At 50.4% G+C, this 14,766-nt stretch overlaps 1 protein-coding gene across 36 annotated transcripts in view; it reads right to left on the reverse strand.

The window, feature by feature from the left end:
• The window catches only part of CLASP2 (cytoplasmic linker associated protein 2), a 2,478,243-nt gene that overhangs the window by 1,368,446 nt on the left and 1,095,031 nt on the right, over window positions 1-14,766 (reverse strand). For all 36 annotated transcript variants that reach the window (XM_069613152.1, XM_069613157.1, XM_069613154.1 and 33 more), the window contains one exon: window positions 13,520-13,579. In XM_069613152.1, the coding sequence (XP_069469253.1) occupies window positions 13,520-13,579 (60 nt within the window). The remainder of the gene's footprint in view (window positions 1-13,519; window positions 13,580-14,766) is intronic.

The following is a 14,766-nucleotide window of genomic DNA, read 5'->3' on the forward strand; positions in this document are numbered from 1 at the left end:
TGCCCGCTCTACCGCTTCGCTCTCTGCAAGGGAGCGAATCTCCGCTAGGAGAGATGGTATGCTGATCTGTGGGAGGGGAGGGGAAGTCTGAGGGGGAGAAGGAAAAGGTAGCTGGAAGCCCAAGGACACCACTGAGATGACCCATGCGTCTGCGAACTTCACCCACCAAGCCTGACTGTGCAGGGCCAGCCTGCCCCCGACTGGGGTGCTGTGGACCTGAAACGAAATCTCATTGTTTCTTTTGGTGAGAGGCTGATTAAGAGGGGGAATGGAAGAACCCCTTTTGAGATGCCTTGTGGTATTTTCTTCGGTGCTGACGGGGAGACCTTTCTCGGCTTTCTGACTTTGCAGTCCTGGAACCCGCGGACGCTGCCAATGAGCGGCCCTTGTCTGAGAAGGACTGTCTGTGAGAAAGGTTTAGCTGCCGGTTTTGTAAGAACAGCCAGAGATTTTGCAGTCTTCTTCTTATCAAGCTCCTCATCAGTGGAGGAGTGGAAGAGATCACCCCCCTCAAATGGAAGATCGAGGATTCCATCATGTACCTCTGGGTGTAACCTGGTAGCTTTCAGCCAGGCTGTGCGCCTCATGTCTGTTGCCAGACAGATTAAGCGGTGTCGATGTGGCCTATGGAAGCCTCCATAATGTCCTGAGCCACAAGTTTCGCCTCAGATAGACTCACTTTGAATGAGGCTTGCTTGTCCTTAGGGATGACAGGCAGAAAATCTGCGATCTCCCTCCACAGGTGTTGCTTAGCCGCAGCGAGGATGGCATCTGTGTCAGCCTGCTTTAGGTGCAGCCTAGCATTTGAGTAGACCTTCTTGCCATACGATTCGAGAGTCTTATTCCTTGTTCAGGAGGGCTGTCGTGACCGTACTAGATAATGACGCCTGGGGCTTGTCATACATGGATGCTGCAGCGATAATGGATGACCCTGCTGGTGAGTTAAGCTGTCTCCCTCAGTTTGCCTTAACGTAGCATCCAGTTTTTTGTTGATGGGTTGCATGGAGTGGGGCTTGAGCCAGCCCTTTTTGGCCAAAGCCTCCACATCCTTCTGTAGGGGGATTCCATACCTCGCTTCTGTCCCTGATGCTCAGGACCTCCACCAAAACACCAGGGGGTGCCAGTCACCTTTCGTGGCTCGTCTGTGGTAGGGGTTTTCACATGCACAGGGGCTGCTGGAGCCTCAGGAATGGGCTGCTGCGGAGAAGGAGCCGTAGGAGGGGGCAGGGGCTGTGTTGTTGTGAGTTGTGCCGGTGTAGCCGGGGTCAACATGTCCTTAATAATGCCCGTGAGAATTGAGCCCATTTATGGTGACCGCATGAGGGACATGAATTTGTCAAAAAACCTCTGCTCGCAGGCCGGCTGTGTGCGATTCGGCACGTGGGGTTGGGGTGAATATGCCGGCTGCCTTCCCAGCCCTTGTCCTTACATGTGGTAGCTGTACCTGGAACCCTGAGATGTTGGGGTACGACATGGACCAGGTGACAGGCATCAGTGGTACCCATTCTGTCCTCGGAGAAAAGCTTCTCCTTTGTTCATCGCCGGGCTGACAGGGCTCCGCGCCTGCCTGCGATGCTTCCCGCCTTTGCTGATAGGGAGTGGCGGATATTTTGTCTCTAGTCGCCGCCATTTTGTACGTGTCTTGAGCATGTGGACCTGCAGCCGGCGTGTTCCTGGGCTCGGCCTGCATGCCCGACTGCACAAGCTCTGCCCCGTCCTGCACCTCAGGTGTACACCCAGTAGGCTGTACGCCCTCGGCTTCCCGGCCGGTAATGCTGGTTGTGAGTAAAGGTGCACCCTCAAGTAAGGACCCCAGTATCAGGGTAATGCCCCTTGGGGCGGAACCCGGTGGTATTAGAGCTCACAGGCCCCTCGGCTGCGGGAACGGTAGGGCCCTTGGACCCCTCAGCCATGAGTCTGGTAGCTGCGCGAGCCTCGGTGCCCCCTGAGAGGGTGCGAGGGCCAGGCGGACCACTCCCGTCTGAGGGGTTCCCCGGGAAGGAGTCGCCTCTGCGGGGTACCTTGGAAAATAATGCACCTACCATGTTTGTCTCCCTCCAGGCATTTTACTTGATGTTCTGATGAGTCCTGTTTAACAGTTCCCTCCAATGCTCGAGTCGGTGTTTAAGCGACCTAGGCGTAAGGGAGTTGCGCACGGAGCATCCGTCCCAAACTATGGTCCTCACCAAGGCGTCGGAGACAGGGTGCGTGGGGATCTGCTGTAGGGAAGGAACCATTGCACGACAGGCACATGTTAAAGCCTGTCGGAGCAGACATGTGCTGAGAACAAACTAGGGCACTGGTGGACTGTGTTCCCAAATCTGTAATATAAAAAGAAAACATTATATTCTGGGGAAAGCCTCATCCAGGAGCGCTGGTGGAGCAGTCTGCTCGCGGGGACTGATGTTTGGCGCCAGAAGGTGGGGTTAAGGGAGCCTGCACCCCCGTACCAGTAAATGTAAAGGGGAAATGTCTTTTTTTTCTGGGGGAAAAAAAGGTTACATTACCGTCCCTCACGAGGGACGCCCATAAAGGATGGAGGAAACGGGACAGGACGTAAGAATACACAGCAATGCTTAGCCCCTTGCGTTCAATAAGGAGGATGAACTTGATCGCTTCTCCGTTGACAGCTCGATAGAGCCACTGGGTCCCTCGGCTTAAAAGCCGTTAGCCTTGACGGCCTTGGGTCTGCCCACCGGCCCCTCGGCTTGGGAGCCAGTAGCCTTAGTAGCCTCGGGCATGCAAGAACCTGAATCCAAGTAAGCTTTGCCCATGAAATCCTCTGAAGCCCCCCCCCCCACCCTTCACCCCCCTAAACAAAAGGCCTACCTTCTCTTGACTTGAGGTCCTGGAGACAAAATCTTTAAGGGGATCTGGAGGAGAATTGTGGAAGATATCCCTCCAACATAACTGATTCTTCAATGCCTGGTGACCGAGAGCGCTGCAAGCCGCGAATGCTTCCCAGCGGTAGTCAGGCCCCAGACACTCAAGACAGAACGCATGGGGGTCTGAGGCCAGGAACGAGCGGTCACAGGATGCACATCTAGTAAATCCTCCTGCAGCTGAGTGAGGGAGGCAAGGCACCGAAGGGAGATCAAGATTTAAAAACAAAAAAACGGGGAGCAAGCGGAAAGTTAAAAAAGACTCTTCGCCTAGCTGCCAGGTCTGACACCATCCTTGCAGAAAAAGGGACCGAGTTGAAGTGCCGGAGGGTGGAGCCTCAGGGGGGCGTTCCAACACCCGGGGCTGCATCCCTGCGCGCTACAATAAATTTAAAGGGGAAGAAAAATGTTTCGCTGCCAAAGGTTCCAGTACTTGGACCATGTTGGGGGATGCCCACAAGGATGGAGGAAAGGAGGAGTAGGAACAAGTTACTTACCTGTAACTGTTGTTCTTCAGCATGGGTCTGGCATGGATTCACATGCTCATGAATATTCCCCGTCGTCAGGCCGGGAATTCTCGGTAAAGAAAAAATCAGTATCAGTTTTGTTTCTGATCTGTCTTTCTTAGTAGTAACCAATCACTGATCTCTGGGTCATACTGCTCCCAGCCAATGACTGCCCTCTACCTAAGCCCCTCCCCTGGCAGCCATCCTCAGATTTGGTAGCACGTAAAGTGGCAGTATGACCAAGTGAAGAGCCGCAGAGGGGAAGGAGGGAGGGTTCGCATGTGAACCCATGCCAGACCCATGCTGGAGAACAACAGTTGCAGGTAAGTAAATTGTTCCTTCTCCGGCATGGATTCACATGCTCATGAATATAAGAATACATAGCAGTATACACATGCACTACCACGGGAGGTGGCAACAGGCTCAACATTAAGCAATACAACAACTCAACATTAAGCATCTCTTACCTCCTCAACAGGCTCACCTTAAGCGAACAGGTTGCGCAGCACTGCTTGGCCGACCCTGGACTCCTCCCTGGAGTCGCGATCGACGCAGTAGAATCTCGTGAAGGTGTGCGTCGACCTCCACGTATCAGCCCTGCAGATGTCCAACAGGGGCACACCAGACAGAAACGCCGTGGTAGCAGCGATCAAGTTCAGCGACACCGGGTCGTGATGGAGAATGGCGCCGCCTTCTCTGGAGAGAAGATCCGCGTCCGTCGCCAGCTTGATAGGTAGGGACGCTGACAAGTCCAGAAGGTCTGGGAACCAGATCGGTCTCGGCCACGGCGGTGCGACAAGATCATCCTGCACCTGGACCTCTTGAGCTGGTTGATGAGACGGAGCAGCAACGGCAATGGAGGGAACGCGTACAGGAACAGACCGTCCCAAGGGAACGAGAAAGCATCGCCCATGCTCCTCGGCTGGGCGAACCTCTGGCACTTGGAGTTCGTCGCCGTCGTGAACAGGTCGATCTGGGGTTTGCCCCATCGTTGAAAGAGCCGATCCACCTGGTCCTGGCGTAGTTCCCACTCATGGCACGAGCGCAACTCCCTGCTGAGAGTCGGCGATGGTGTTTTTTACTCCTGCCAGGTGGAAGGGAACCAGAAACATCCCCTGGGTGGCGGCCCAGTGCCACAGATCCTGGGCCTCCTTTGATAGGGCTGGGGATCTGTGCCTCCCTGCTTCCGGATGTAGAACATCGTGGTGGTGTTGTCGGTGAAGATCCTCACCACTTTGTCCTTGAGGGACGGAAGGAACGATTTGAGCGCCCAGAACACGGCTTGTAGCTCCAGGATGTTGATGTGAAGAGACCTCTCCTCCGGGAGCCAGAGGCCTCTTGCGTGGAGATCTCCGGTGTGGGCCCCCAATCCCTCCAGGGAGGCGTCCGTCGTTACCGCCTCCCGATACGCTGGGGCCTGAAAGTCCATGCCTGCCCAGAGGTGCGCACGGGCACCCCACCATAGAATCGCACTACGGAACTCCTCGTCGAGCGGGATCCTGTCTTCGAAGCAGCCCACCGCTTGAATCCAGCGGGCGTCGAGAAACTCTTGTAGCGGACGCATCTGAAGTCTGCAAAGGGGCACAAGGTAGATGCACGAGGACATCATCCCGAGGAGGGACTTGATGGACCTCATTCTGGCCACCTCTGTGGCTAATAGGCGCAGCACCTTGCCCAAAATGGCCTTTGTCCTTTCTTCCGACGGAGATGCGAATCGCTTCACTGTATCAAGCTTCGCTCCCAGAAACAGTGCCACCTGGGACGAGATGGGATTTGGGGTAGTTGATGGCGAATCCCAGCTCCGTGAGCAGGCGGACGGTCCTCGCTGTGTGTTCGACGGCAAGTTCTCTTGACCTTGCACGGATTAGCCAGTCGTCCAGGTAGGGGTAGACGTGGATTCCTTGCAGGCGCAGCCGTGCCGCCACCGGTGCGAGGCACTTGGTGAACACCCTGGGTGCCGACTTTAATCCGAACGGCAGGGCTCTGAATTGGTAGTGACGCCCCTGGACTACGAATCTGAGGAACTCTGTGACCTTTTAGAATGGGGATGTGGAAGTAAGCATCCTCCAGGTCCAGTGACGATAGGAAGTCGCCCTCCTCCAGCTGTCCCAGCACGTGCTGGAGGGTGACCATCCTGAATTTCTGTGCCTTGATGTACTTTTTCAACCGACGCAGGTCCAGGATGGGGCGCCAACCGCATGTCTTCTTTCGGACGAGGAAGTATCTTGAGTATACTCCGGAGCCCAAGAGCCTTTTGGGGACAAGCTTGATGGCCCCCTTCCTGAGCATCCCCCTTCCCTCCAACAGCAGTTGAGGGACGTGATTCTTCTTCCTGGCCACGGGAGGAATGCGAGGACACTTCTTTTGAAATTCCAGCAAGTGTCCGCGGGCCAGGGTGTCCAGCACCCAACGGTCGGTGGAGATGGACTCCCATACGCTGACTAACTTCGTCAGCCAGCCTCCCACCGGGGCGTTTCGGTGGGGGCCCGACGCTACGGCCGGTTCAGTCCTGTTTGGAAGAGGCCTTGCCGCCTTGGCCTCCTTGCCGACGGCGGCGAGACCCTCCTTGCTTGCTGCGGCCTCTGTAGGCCTCCTGGGACGAGGAGCGGGCCGCCTGGCGGTCAGTAGAAGAGCCGCTGCTGGATCCCTTGGAGGCTCCCTGTCTGCCTCCAGAGCTCCGAAAGGGGCGCCGTTGCTGAAGGACTCCTAGGGCTCAGGCTGTTTCCGTGTCTGTCTTGATGGCCTGGAGGGACTCATCCACCGTCTTTCCAAACAGGTTGTTGCCGTCGAACGGCATGTCCAAACCTCTGGTCTGGATGTCCTGGCGAAAGTCCATCGCCTTGATCCATCCTCGTCGTCGGAGGCAAACCCCGTTGCCCAGTTGGCGAAATCCGGTATCGGCAATGTCCGTTGTCACCGTTATGGCGTGATCCGACGCCACCTCTCCTTGCTGCAGAATCTGTAGGGCCTCCGCCCTCTTGTCGTCCGGTAGGAAGTCTAGCAGAGGAGCTATCTTGAACCAAAGCTCCCTGTCGTAACGGGCCACAATCGCCAAGGCATTGGCCGCCTTAATCGTCGTCGCCGCCGACCAGATGACTCGTCGTCCGATGGAGTCCAACTTCTTGCCCTCGCTGTCCAGCAGGGAAGTGGAAGTTTAAGCCACCGCACCCGCTGCTTTCTTCTTGGCCGCTGCCGAGACGACAGAGTCCGGCGTGGGCTGGGCCCTGAGGCACAAGGGGGCGACATCGGGGACCCGGTACTTCTTCTCGTACCTGTCCCTCTTGGCGGGTGTCGTGGAAGGGTTCTTGAGGATAGCCAGCCCCTCGTCCCAGATGTCAGAGTAACGGCACCACGAGGACCGTCTTTCTCTTGGCCTCTCGTCGTTGGTAAAGAAACCCTTCCTTTTTCTGTTCCTCAGGGCAGAGCTGGAAGAGCTTGGATGCCCTGGTTATCATGGCGTGAAAAGAGCCAATTTCGTCAGGTGGAGAAGCCCGAGGGGGCGGTGATAACGGGATGTCCGTTGTGTCATCGCCGTCGTCGTCCGTCCCCGTCGCTGTATCCTCTCTAGGGTCCGGCGAGGGGGATGAGGGGTCCACAGGTCTCACGGGCACGAAGGTAACCTCGTCCTTATCTCAGTACATAAGGATTGGATCGCCAACAAAATGGCCGCCGAGCTATCCTGGGGCTCAGTTAATGGCTGCGACGGACGGGATAGCTGCTCCACTGGGCCCTCGTCGTCGCTATCTTCGATCACATCAGCGGGAACCGTCGTCTGGGATCGAACCTTCTCAAACCTCTCGTTGAGGCCTATGAACCTATCGTTGAGGCCTTTCACGGTTTCCACCGGATTCTCCTTGGAGGCTGAATCCGGGTCCATAATGGCCACCGGCCCCACCCCCTCTTTTTCTGCCGGGGTCTTAATGATGGTCTGGAAAGAGGATTCCCTCCGTGGCGGCAGGGAAACTCTGGGCCCCGAGGTCGCCTCTGCTGGAGTAGCCTCTGCCGGCTTCGCCAGGGCCGCTGCGACAACCTCGATAGAGGCCTTTCCCAGGTGGATCAAGGCCCTCACCACCTTAGGTGCGTCCTGGGCCTTTGCTTTGGGGGAAGGGTCATCGCCTCGCTCCCCCTTTGGCTCCCTTCGAGATTGACCAGGGCCTCTCCAAAAGCTTACCCGGGTTCTCGCACTTCCTCTTCCCCGAACCAGAGCCCGGCAGCCGAGGAGCCCGACCTTTCGGCGCTCTTGGTGCCCGCGGACTCGCGGTGCTTGGCCTTCTGTTGGGCCCCCGTCGCCGGGGCACCCTCACAGGACTTAGAAGACCGCTCACACTTTTTCTTCGCCTTCTCACCTGCTTCTCACCTGCTGTGCCACTCTCCAGCCAGGCGGCGAGGTGGGAACGACGATCTTCCTTGGTCCGTTCCGACAGGTCCTTGCAGAACGCCCAGTCCTTCTCCACGTGCGTCTTGTCCTCATGAAGGCAGTAGAGACATCTCGAATGCTCGTCCTCCTTGAAAACATTTTGCAATCCGCATCCTGGGCAGCTCCTGAACAGCTTGGATCCGGGCGTCTAGCTTCTCTTGTCCTGGTCCATGTCCGTTGAGGTAGGCCACAGATCTTCTGGAATCCTCCACCCTTGAGGGGCATAGAAGAATTCCGAAACGGGTCCCCGTTATCGGAAGTAGAAACGGTGGAGCTTGAGGGAAAAAATTAGAAAAATCTCCTGAAAAAGCGTGAAAACGCAGTAAAAGCTCAAGAGCTAAAACACGAGGACTCCCAACACTTGAACGTGCGGCAAAAATCTGATGATGGCTGCCAGGGGAGGAGCTTAGGTAGAGGGCAGTCATTGGCTGGGCGTAGTATGACCCAGAGATCAGTGATTGGTTACTACTAAGAAAGACAGATCAGAAAAGAAACTGATAATGATTTTTTCTTTACCGAGGATTCCCGGCCTGACGACGGGGAATATTCATGAGCATGTGAATCCATGCCAGACCCCATTCTGGAGAATGAGTGTCAACATAGTAGAGTCTTTCTTGAAGCAAATCAAACATTTGACATAATTGAACTGGATTCAGCAAAATGTCGCGAAGATCAATACATTCCCAATGGAACAGCACACAACACAACAAAACATTACTTCCAATGGTCGTTTGCTAGAAAATAGATTTGGCCAATTGCACTGCATAATACAACATCCTTGGGTGTATTCAAATACTTAAATATAACGGATTAAAAAGATAATGAAGACTTTCTTTAAAATTTAAAATAAGTAAATTGACAGACAAAATGGGCAACAAAAAAAAAAAGACTTAAATATAATGTACACTACACACATTATCACATTTATTTTCATGAATTCAACACAAATTGAAAAAGGTTATTCAGGATTCAGTTAGACACTGAAATTTTCTAATCACTTTCTTAGGTTTCTTGGGATGGCAAAGCCTCTCCTGCCTTTCTCTATGGATTTAGGACTGTGCCCCTTTGCCAAGCGTCCCAAAAATCCCAAACACTACCGCTGTGTTCTTTATCCCAGGATATAGTGATCTGCTCACCCTTCCACACCCAGGAATATAATGCCCTACTCACTAATCTAAATGCCATCTCTTCACTGTGGCAAACCCCCTTCTAGATTCCAGGGGCTCGCCTCTTCTCTCAAACATACCCCTTTGTTGGGGTCAAAGTCACTCTTTCTTGCTGCATCTCACCCCAATCCTTCTCTTGGATCAGGGGATGCTTTTGGTCGTACAGGGCATTCCTGCATCTCATAAAAGAACACTCCTATTTTGGTGTTCAAGGAGCTCTTCTACCCCTCACTGCACCACACCCATCTTCTGGGGTTCAGGGGGCTCTCCCATCCCTCACTGGAACTCACGCCTCTTCTGGAATCAAGGGGATCCACTGCTCAAGGGATCTCCTGCTTCCCCGGGAAGCTCTTCTCAGCTCTGTATCGTAGGACTGGTCCAGGAGACCCCCCTCCCATGCCTCTTCTCCCCCGGTGAGGTTCATGGCTCATCAGTTGTCATTCCTGCCGCCAGGGCCCAGGTGGTGGGTGGGGCACTGGCTGAAGACGTTGACCAAACCTGCTCAATTTAGCTAGGCCCTGGAAACCATTTTGTCTAATAAAAATGGCTTGAGCCCTGTGCACCGCAGCGTGGCCCCCACCCTTGGAGAGTGTCACTTCTCCCTGTGGCTGCAGTTCTCTGGCAGATCCGCTGAGAGCCCGTTCCCACGAACAGACAGACATGAGATAGTGTTAGATACCAACACTAACATTTCACCTTCCGGAGTGTATCGCTGTTCCTAGTATGACCCGGTCAGCAGGGCCGGGGTGGGAAAGAACTGTAAAATGGCCCCCTGACAAAAGCAGAGTCCCCAAATACTAATGAGTAAACCACCTGTGTTGAAACTTTTCTCTCCACGGCCGTTCTGACTAAAAACCTGTAAATTCCATACAGATGGCCGAATGTGTGTGTGTGCATGACATTCGGGATGAAGTACCCACATCCCTGTAGCTATGCCCAAATAGTAAAATGTGTCCCGGGGGGCTTTTTGTGTTACGTGTTTTATCAAGAAGACTGTACCCCACGGTCCCGCACCATAAACGAACTAATGCTGCTAGAGTGCAAAGGAAGACAAATGTAACCATAATGAGAGTTCATGCAAGGGCTGCACGAAAAATGCACCATATGTATGTCCAAGCTCACTATGTGCCACTGCCGCCAGTCTCATTGGCGGGCTGTTCCTGCGTGCTCCACCAACCTTACTAGTACCTCACTTACCGCGCATGTATAGGCATATAACAAAATGTTGTAATGTTAGAAACTTAGTGTATACGTAATATGCTCGAATTGGGCATATGGATGGTACAAGCAACGTCAAAAACGTGAACTTCGAAAAGACTCAATGAGTATTGTATCTTATATGAATGTTTATGTCTCTTCCACCTAAAATATGCAACACACGAGGAAAATACCTTTGCGAGCACATGCAAGGCCATTCCCCCTTCCTCCCCCCCCCCCCAGTAAAGCCTGCCAGACATAAAAAGCAGAGGCCTGTGCTGCCCTGCACCACCTCCCCCAAGTCGGCTGAGCCGCATCAAGCATTCACATTCCCCCGCAGCACCCAAGGCCACGGCTTGCCACCTGAATTATTTACAACCCAGCAGTAAACCCCGGCCTTAAAACACAGATCCAAAGACGCCCTTTCTTAGGCTCCACGATCCACCGGCTCACCTTAGATTAATGGCCCCTGTAAAATTAGGACACCCAATATTATGGCAACACTACAGGAACACATCCATAACGACTTCTAACAAGACATGCTAGAGCAGACCACTCGTCCCATGCCCTGAGACCCAACCCCGCGACCTATGATACCCGGTCAACAGGACAAAGGTAACCATGTATTGATGTATCGCCACACGACCCCCCCTCTAGGTGCATTCCTCCTCCTGTGTTGCGTTAACCTGTAGAATAACCTATTGTAAGATTTACCAGGGAAGATAATAATGCAATGTTGAATGACTGCGGTGTGCGTGGCCCTAGGGCAGAAGGTCAGGAAAGACATTCATCTCTGACACTGATCACGGTTGGCACAACAACACCGCCCGGATGAGCCCAGCTGACCTGCCAGGCCCAGCCCAACCCACGAGGGTAACCAGTGACGTTCTACAGCCGCGGCAAACCACATTGCAGCAGCACCTGTAGCTAGTCGTCGCCACCCAATCCCCACAACCTTGTGCCCCCTATAGCATGTAGGTCCTTATGACGTTTTTTGTAAATATATACGCCTGTCTTTGCTATTGTCAGACAGAGCGCTCCCGGAGTTTGCAGAGTTCTTTGCATGCCCTATTTTGATTGATAAACTCCCATTTAAGCTCACCCGCACTTTGTCCTGGCCTTATTCCCATCCTGGGAGAGTCCATTATTGTCTCTCATTGTGGGGAGGATCGTGCTATCTGAGGACGCTTACCTTCAGCTCCCAGACCAAAAGACGTTGTCTGGGTTTCTTAGCCAAAGTTACAAACCCCTCACTGTAACCCCCCCCCCCACCGGGAAAACTTTTGAATTCAATTGTTAGTCACCTTTCTATTCCAAGCCATGCAAAGGTAGTCTTTAAAGGGCTTTCTGCCACCTTGGATTTCTTTCGGTTTACTTCCAAGGCCAGGAGCTGGTATTTGTCTGCTGTTCAGCATTGTCCCCTAGCTTTCTGCACATAAGCTATTTTGTTTTCTAATGTTAACAAATTGCTGTTCATTAACTCATGTGTGAGGTTAGTAACACAGGTGATTATTTTTGGAACCATGCTCACGTTGCTATATAACATGGAGCATCAACACTAATTGATGTTTCTAGGTACGGAGGATTACACCAAAATGGAATGGTTCTTGGCATCGGTGCATCTTCAGGACCTGTCTGCAGGATGCAATTTATTGTTAATGAGGTATGTTAGGCTTCGTGCAGAGGGCACTATCCATCGCCAATACAACTTATGAGTATGAGAATAAAATACATAGTTTTAAAATCTGGTCACCCAACATTAATGCGTGGGTTTATTTTCTACTGCATATGAGCATCAAGGGGAGTGTTTTTGCACTACTAACCTTTATATCTTAGTTGCTTAAGGTGTGGGAGGTATTGTGTCTCAAGTGAGATTAAGCTGCTTCGTTACTTATCGGCTTCCTTGACTAAAGGGAAAAGGGGGAAATATTTTCATTATACCAGATTTTAAAACTTTGTATTTTATTGTCACACCCATGGGTTGTATTGGCAATGCACAGCGCCCTGTGCACGAAGCCTTGCGTACCTTACTACCAATTGTAAATTGCTTCCTGAAGACGGGTCCTGAAGATACACTGAACCCTTCAATTTCGGTGTAATCCTCTGTACCTAGAAACACAAATTAGTGTTGACGCTCCATGTCATATAGCAACTTGAGCATGGTTCCAAAAATAATCACCTGTGTTACTAACATCACACATGAGTTAATGAACAGCCATAATAACTACTGAGTATATATGTACTACCTGTTCATGTAGCAATATCTTCTCTTAAAAACGCTATTGACAGGAATTATAAATGGTTTTTATTCAACTTTATTTTTTAATGATTTTCTACCTGTTGAACATGTATACTAATTAAAATGTTATGTTATTTCAGGTCTATGGTTATATATATAGTTGGCTGATAGCCTTAAACCATTATTAGAGGAGTGATTTGCCTACATCTTGAGTGGCAGGAAGGTGGGTAGCAGGTGGTGATCTCCTCACTCCCCCAGTCCCCATACAAAAAAAGAGAAACCCCTTTGCACAAATCTTTTTGATTCTAATGTTAATAAAGCCATCACAATGGACAGGCAAACCTCTAGTAAGTTCCTAACTGTGTAAAAATTGTGTTTCCTTTGGGGCGGGGGGGAAGGAAGTATTTCTCTCTTAAATCCTGCAGCTGCAAGGGATGCAGAAACCTGTCATTCACAAGCACTGCTGCGGGGTAGGAGGGATTGATACAAGTTAGGTTTTTACCTTTGAGGATCCTTAACTGTTGACAAAGGGCTTGCTCGATGCACTAGTGTATGCCTATAACTTATCTTTCCCTGAATCCCTGAAAAACACTTTGGAATCCACTCCAGGTTTTGGATCTCTAACCGAGATGCATCTTGGGAGATGCAGTTCCAAATACCCACTTTTTTGGGAGCTGTTTCTTACTAAACTGTTGCCCGCTCAGGAATAGTTCAAAGCTGGCCATGTCAGTCCTACTCTCAGGCAGACAGGCGACTGGGTGCAATGTTTGCACTGTGACTTTGCCTCACAATATGCAAACTTATATCCAGTAATCGCTTCACTGAGAACAAACAGACATATCTATCTCCATGTGGAAGTAAAGAAATCTTGCAAAGTAAATTGTTTAGACAATCAACTGTTACTATACAAGTTATTTGTTTAAAGAAAGAAATTGCAAAGTAATATGGTAGGAGTTGGCATAAATGATAAGTGAATTTTATTTATCCTAAAGGAAATATAGCATTTATAATATCATTTTTCAAAGCCTCAAAAATAGCAGGCAACTTAAATCTTAATTTTTAATTTTACAAAAGGGTAAATGATTTCATTTAATAGAATATTATTATCTTACCTTTCTAAGGAATGTGTTTGCCACTCCTGTAATAGCAGATCTAAAAAGTCAAAACAGCGTCTGTGGAAATAAAATCAAAATATGAAAAGTCATCTCAAGGACAATGATTATAGGACATTCACTTTAAAAATTTTAATTGGAAAAGCTCAAGTTTGAAACTACAATATTATATTATACAAATGTTGTTTATTTCTTTGGCTTTTGGACAATTCTACCATAAATACTGACATAGTATACAGTACAGATGGCAGATGCAGTCTCTGATTATGGTTGAAAGCAAGCCAATTGGCGAGGACGCAACATATATAAAAACAGACAAAAATAAGGAATTGCAGAGGTGGCTGCGTAAACTGCATTATTTTTTGGAACTCACTACATTCTAGCCATGCCTGGAGAAATGAAAACAAAGGTTACTGAAGCTTGTAATTAAGTGACGTTGTTAGCCTAATAACACTAACAACCTGCTGTCTTTTTTACATCAAAGCCTTTCAATATGACGTGTGGCTAACAAAATACAAGACATATATGAGATACATTACTGACCGTAATCATATTTCTGATGCTTGTATCTGCTTAGATTCACTTCCTATCCATAGCCCGACATCTAGTGGTAGTTGCAGAGTATTACATTATCCGTTTGAGAATAGAAAAGGGATGTCAATTGGGCGTGTCAGTAATACTATCCCTAGTGTGACGTCTATTGTATCAATGGTCCTTCACGTGTCGAGCTCCCTCAGATTGTTTTGCTTCCGACATGAGGTTACGAGAAGTGTGAGCAAGAGTACATATGTAATAAAACAGAAAATAGCAATAATGCAAGAAACATCTATGCACCTTTTACTCCAGGACAGGAAGGGTGGGGCGCATGCAAATCTAAGCAGATACAAACATCAGAAATACGATTACAATGAGTAATGTATCCCTTCTGAGGCTTGTGGATCTGCTTAGATTCTATGCTATGGTTGTGAGAAGGTACAGCAGCAAACAGATGTTTTAGCAACGCTTGTCCCACCTGTGGATCTGCTTTAGAATATGTGTCAATGCAGTAGTGCTGAGCAAAGACGTGTACAAAATTCAAAGTAGTCCATTTGAAAATAGCGCCTAGGGGGACGTTTGCAATAAATGTTAAAGTAGCTCCTGTACCTCTGGTAGAGTGAGCTCTTGGTGTGAAAGGCAGGGTTTTCTTTGACAATGAATAGCATATTTATATACACTTGACTATCCATTTGGAGACTGCATTCTTTGAA

This window comes from Ambystoma mexicanum, chromosome 5p (assembly GCF_040938575.1).
Source record: "Ambystoma mexicanum isolate Mex_15411 chromosome 5p, UKY_AmexF1_1, whole genome shotgun sequence".
NCBI classification, from domain to species: Eukaryota; Metazoa; Chordata; class Amphibia; order Caudata; family Ambystomatidae; genus Ambystoma; species Ambystoma mexicanum.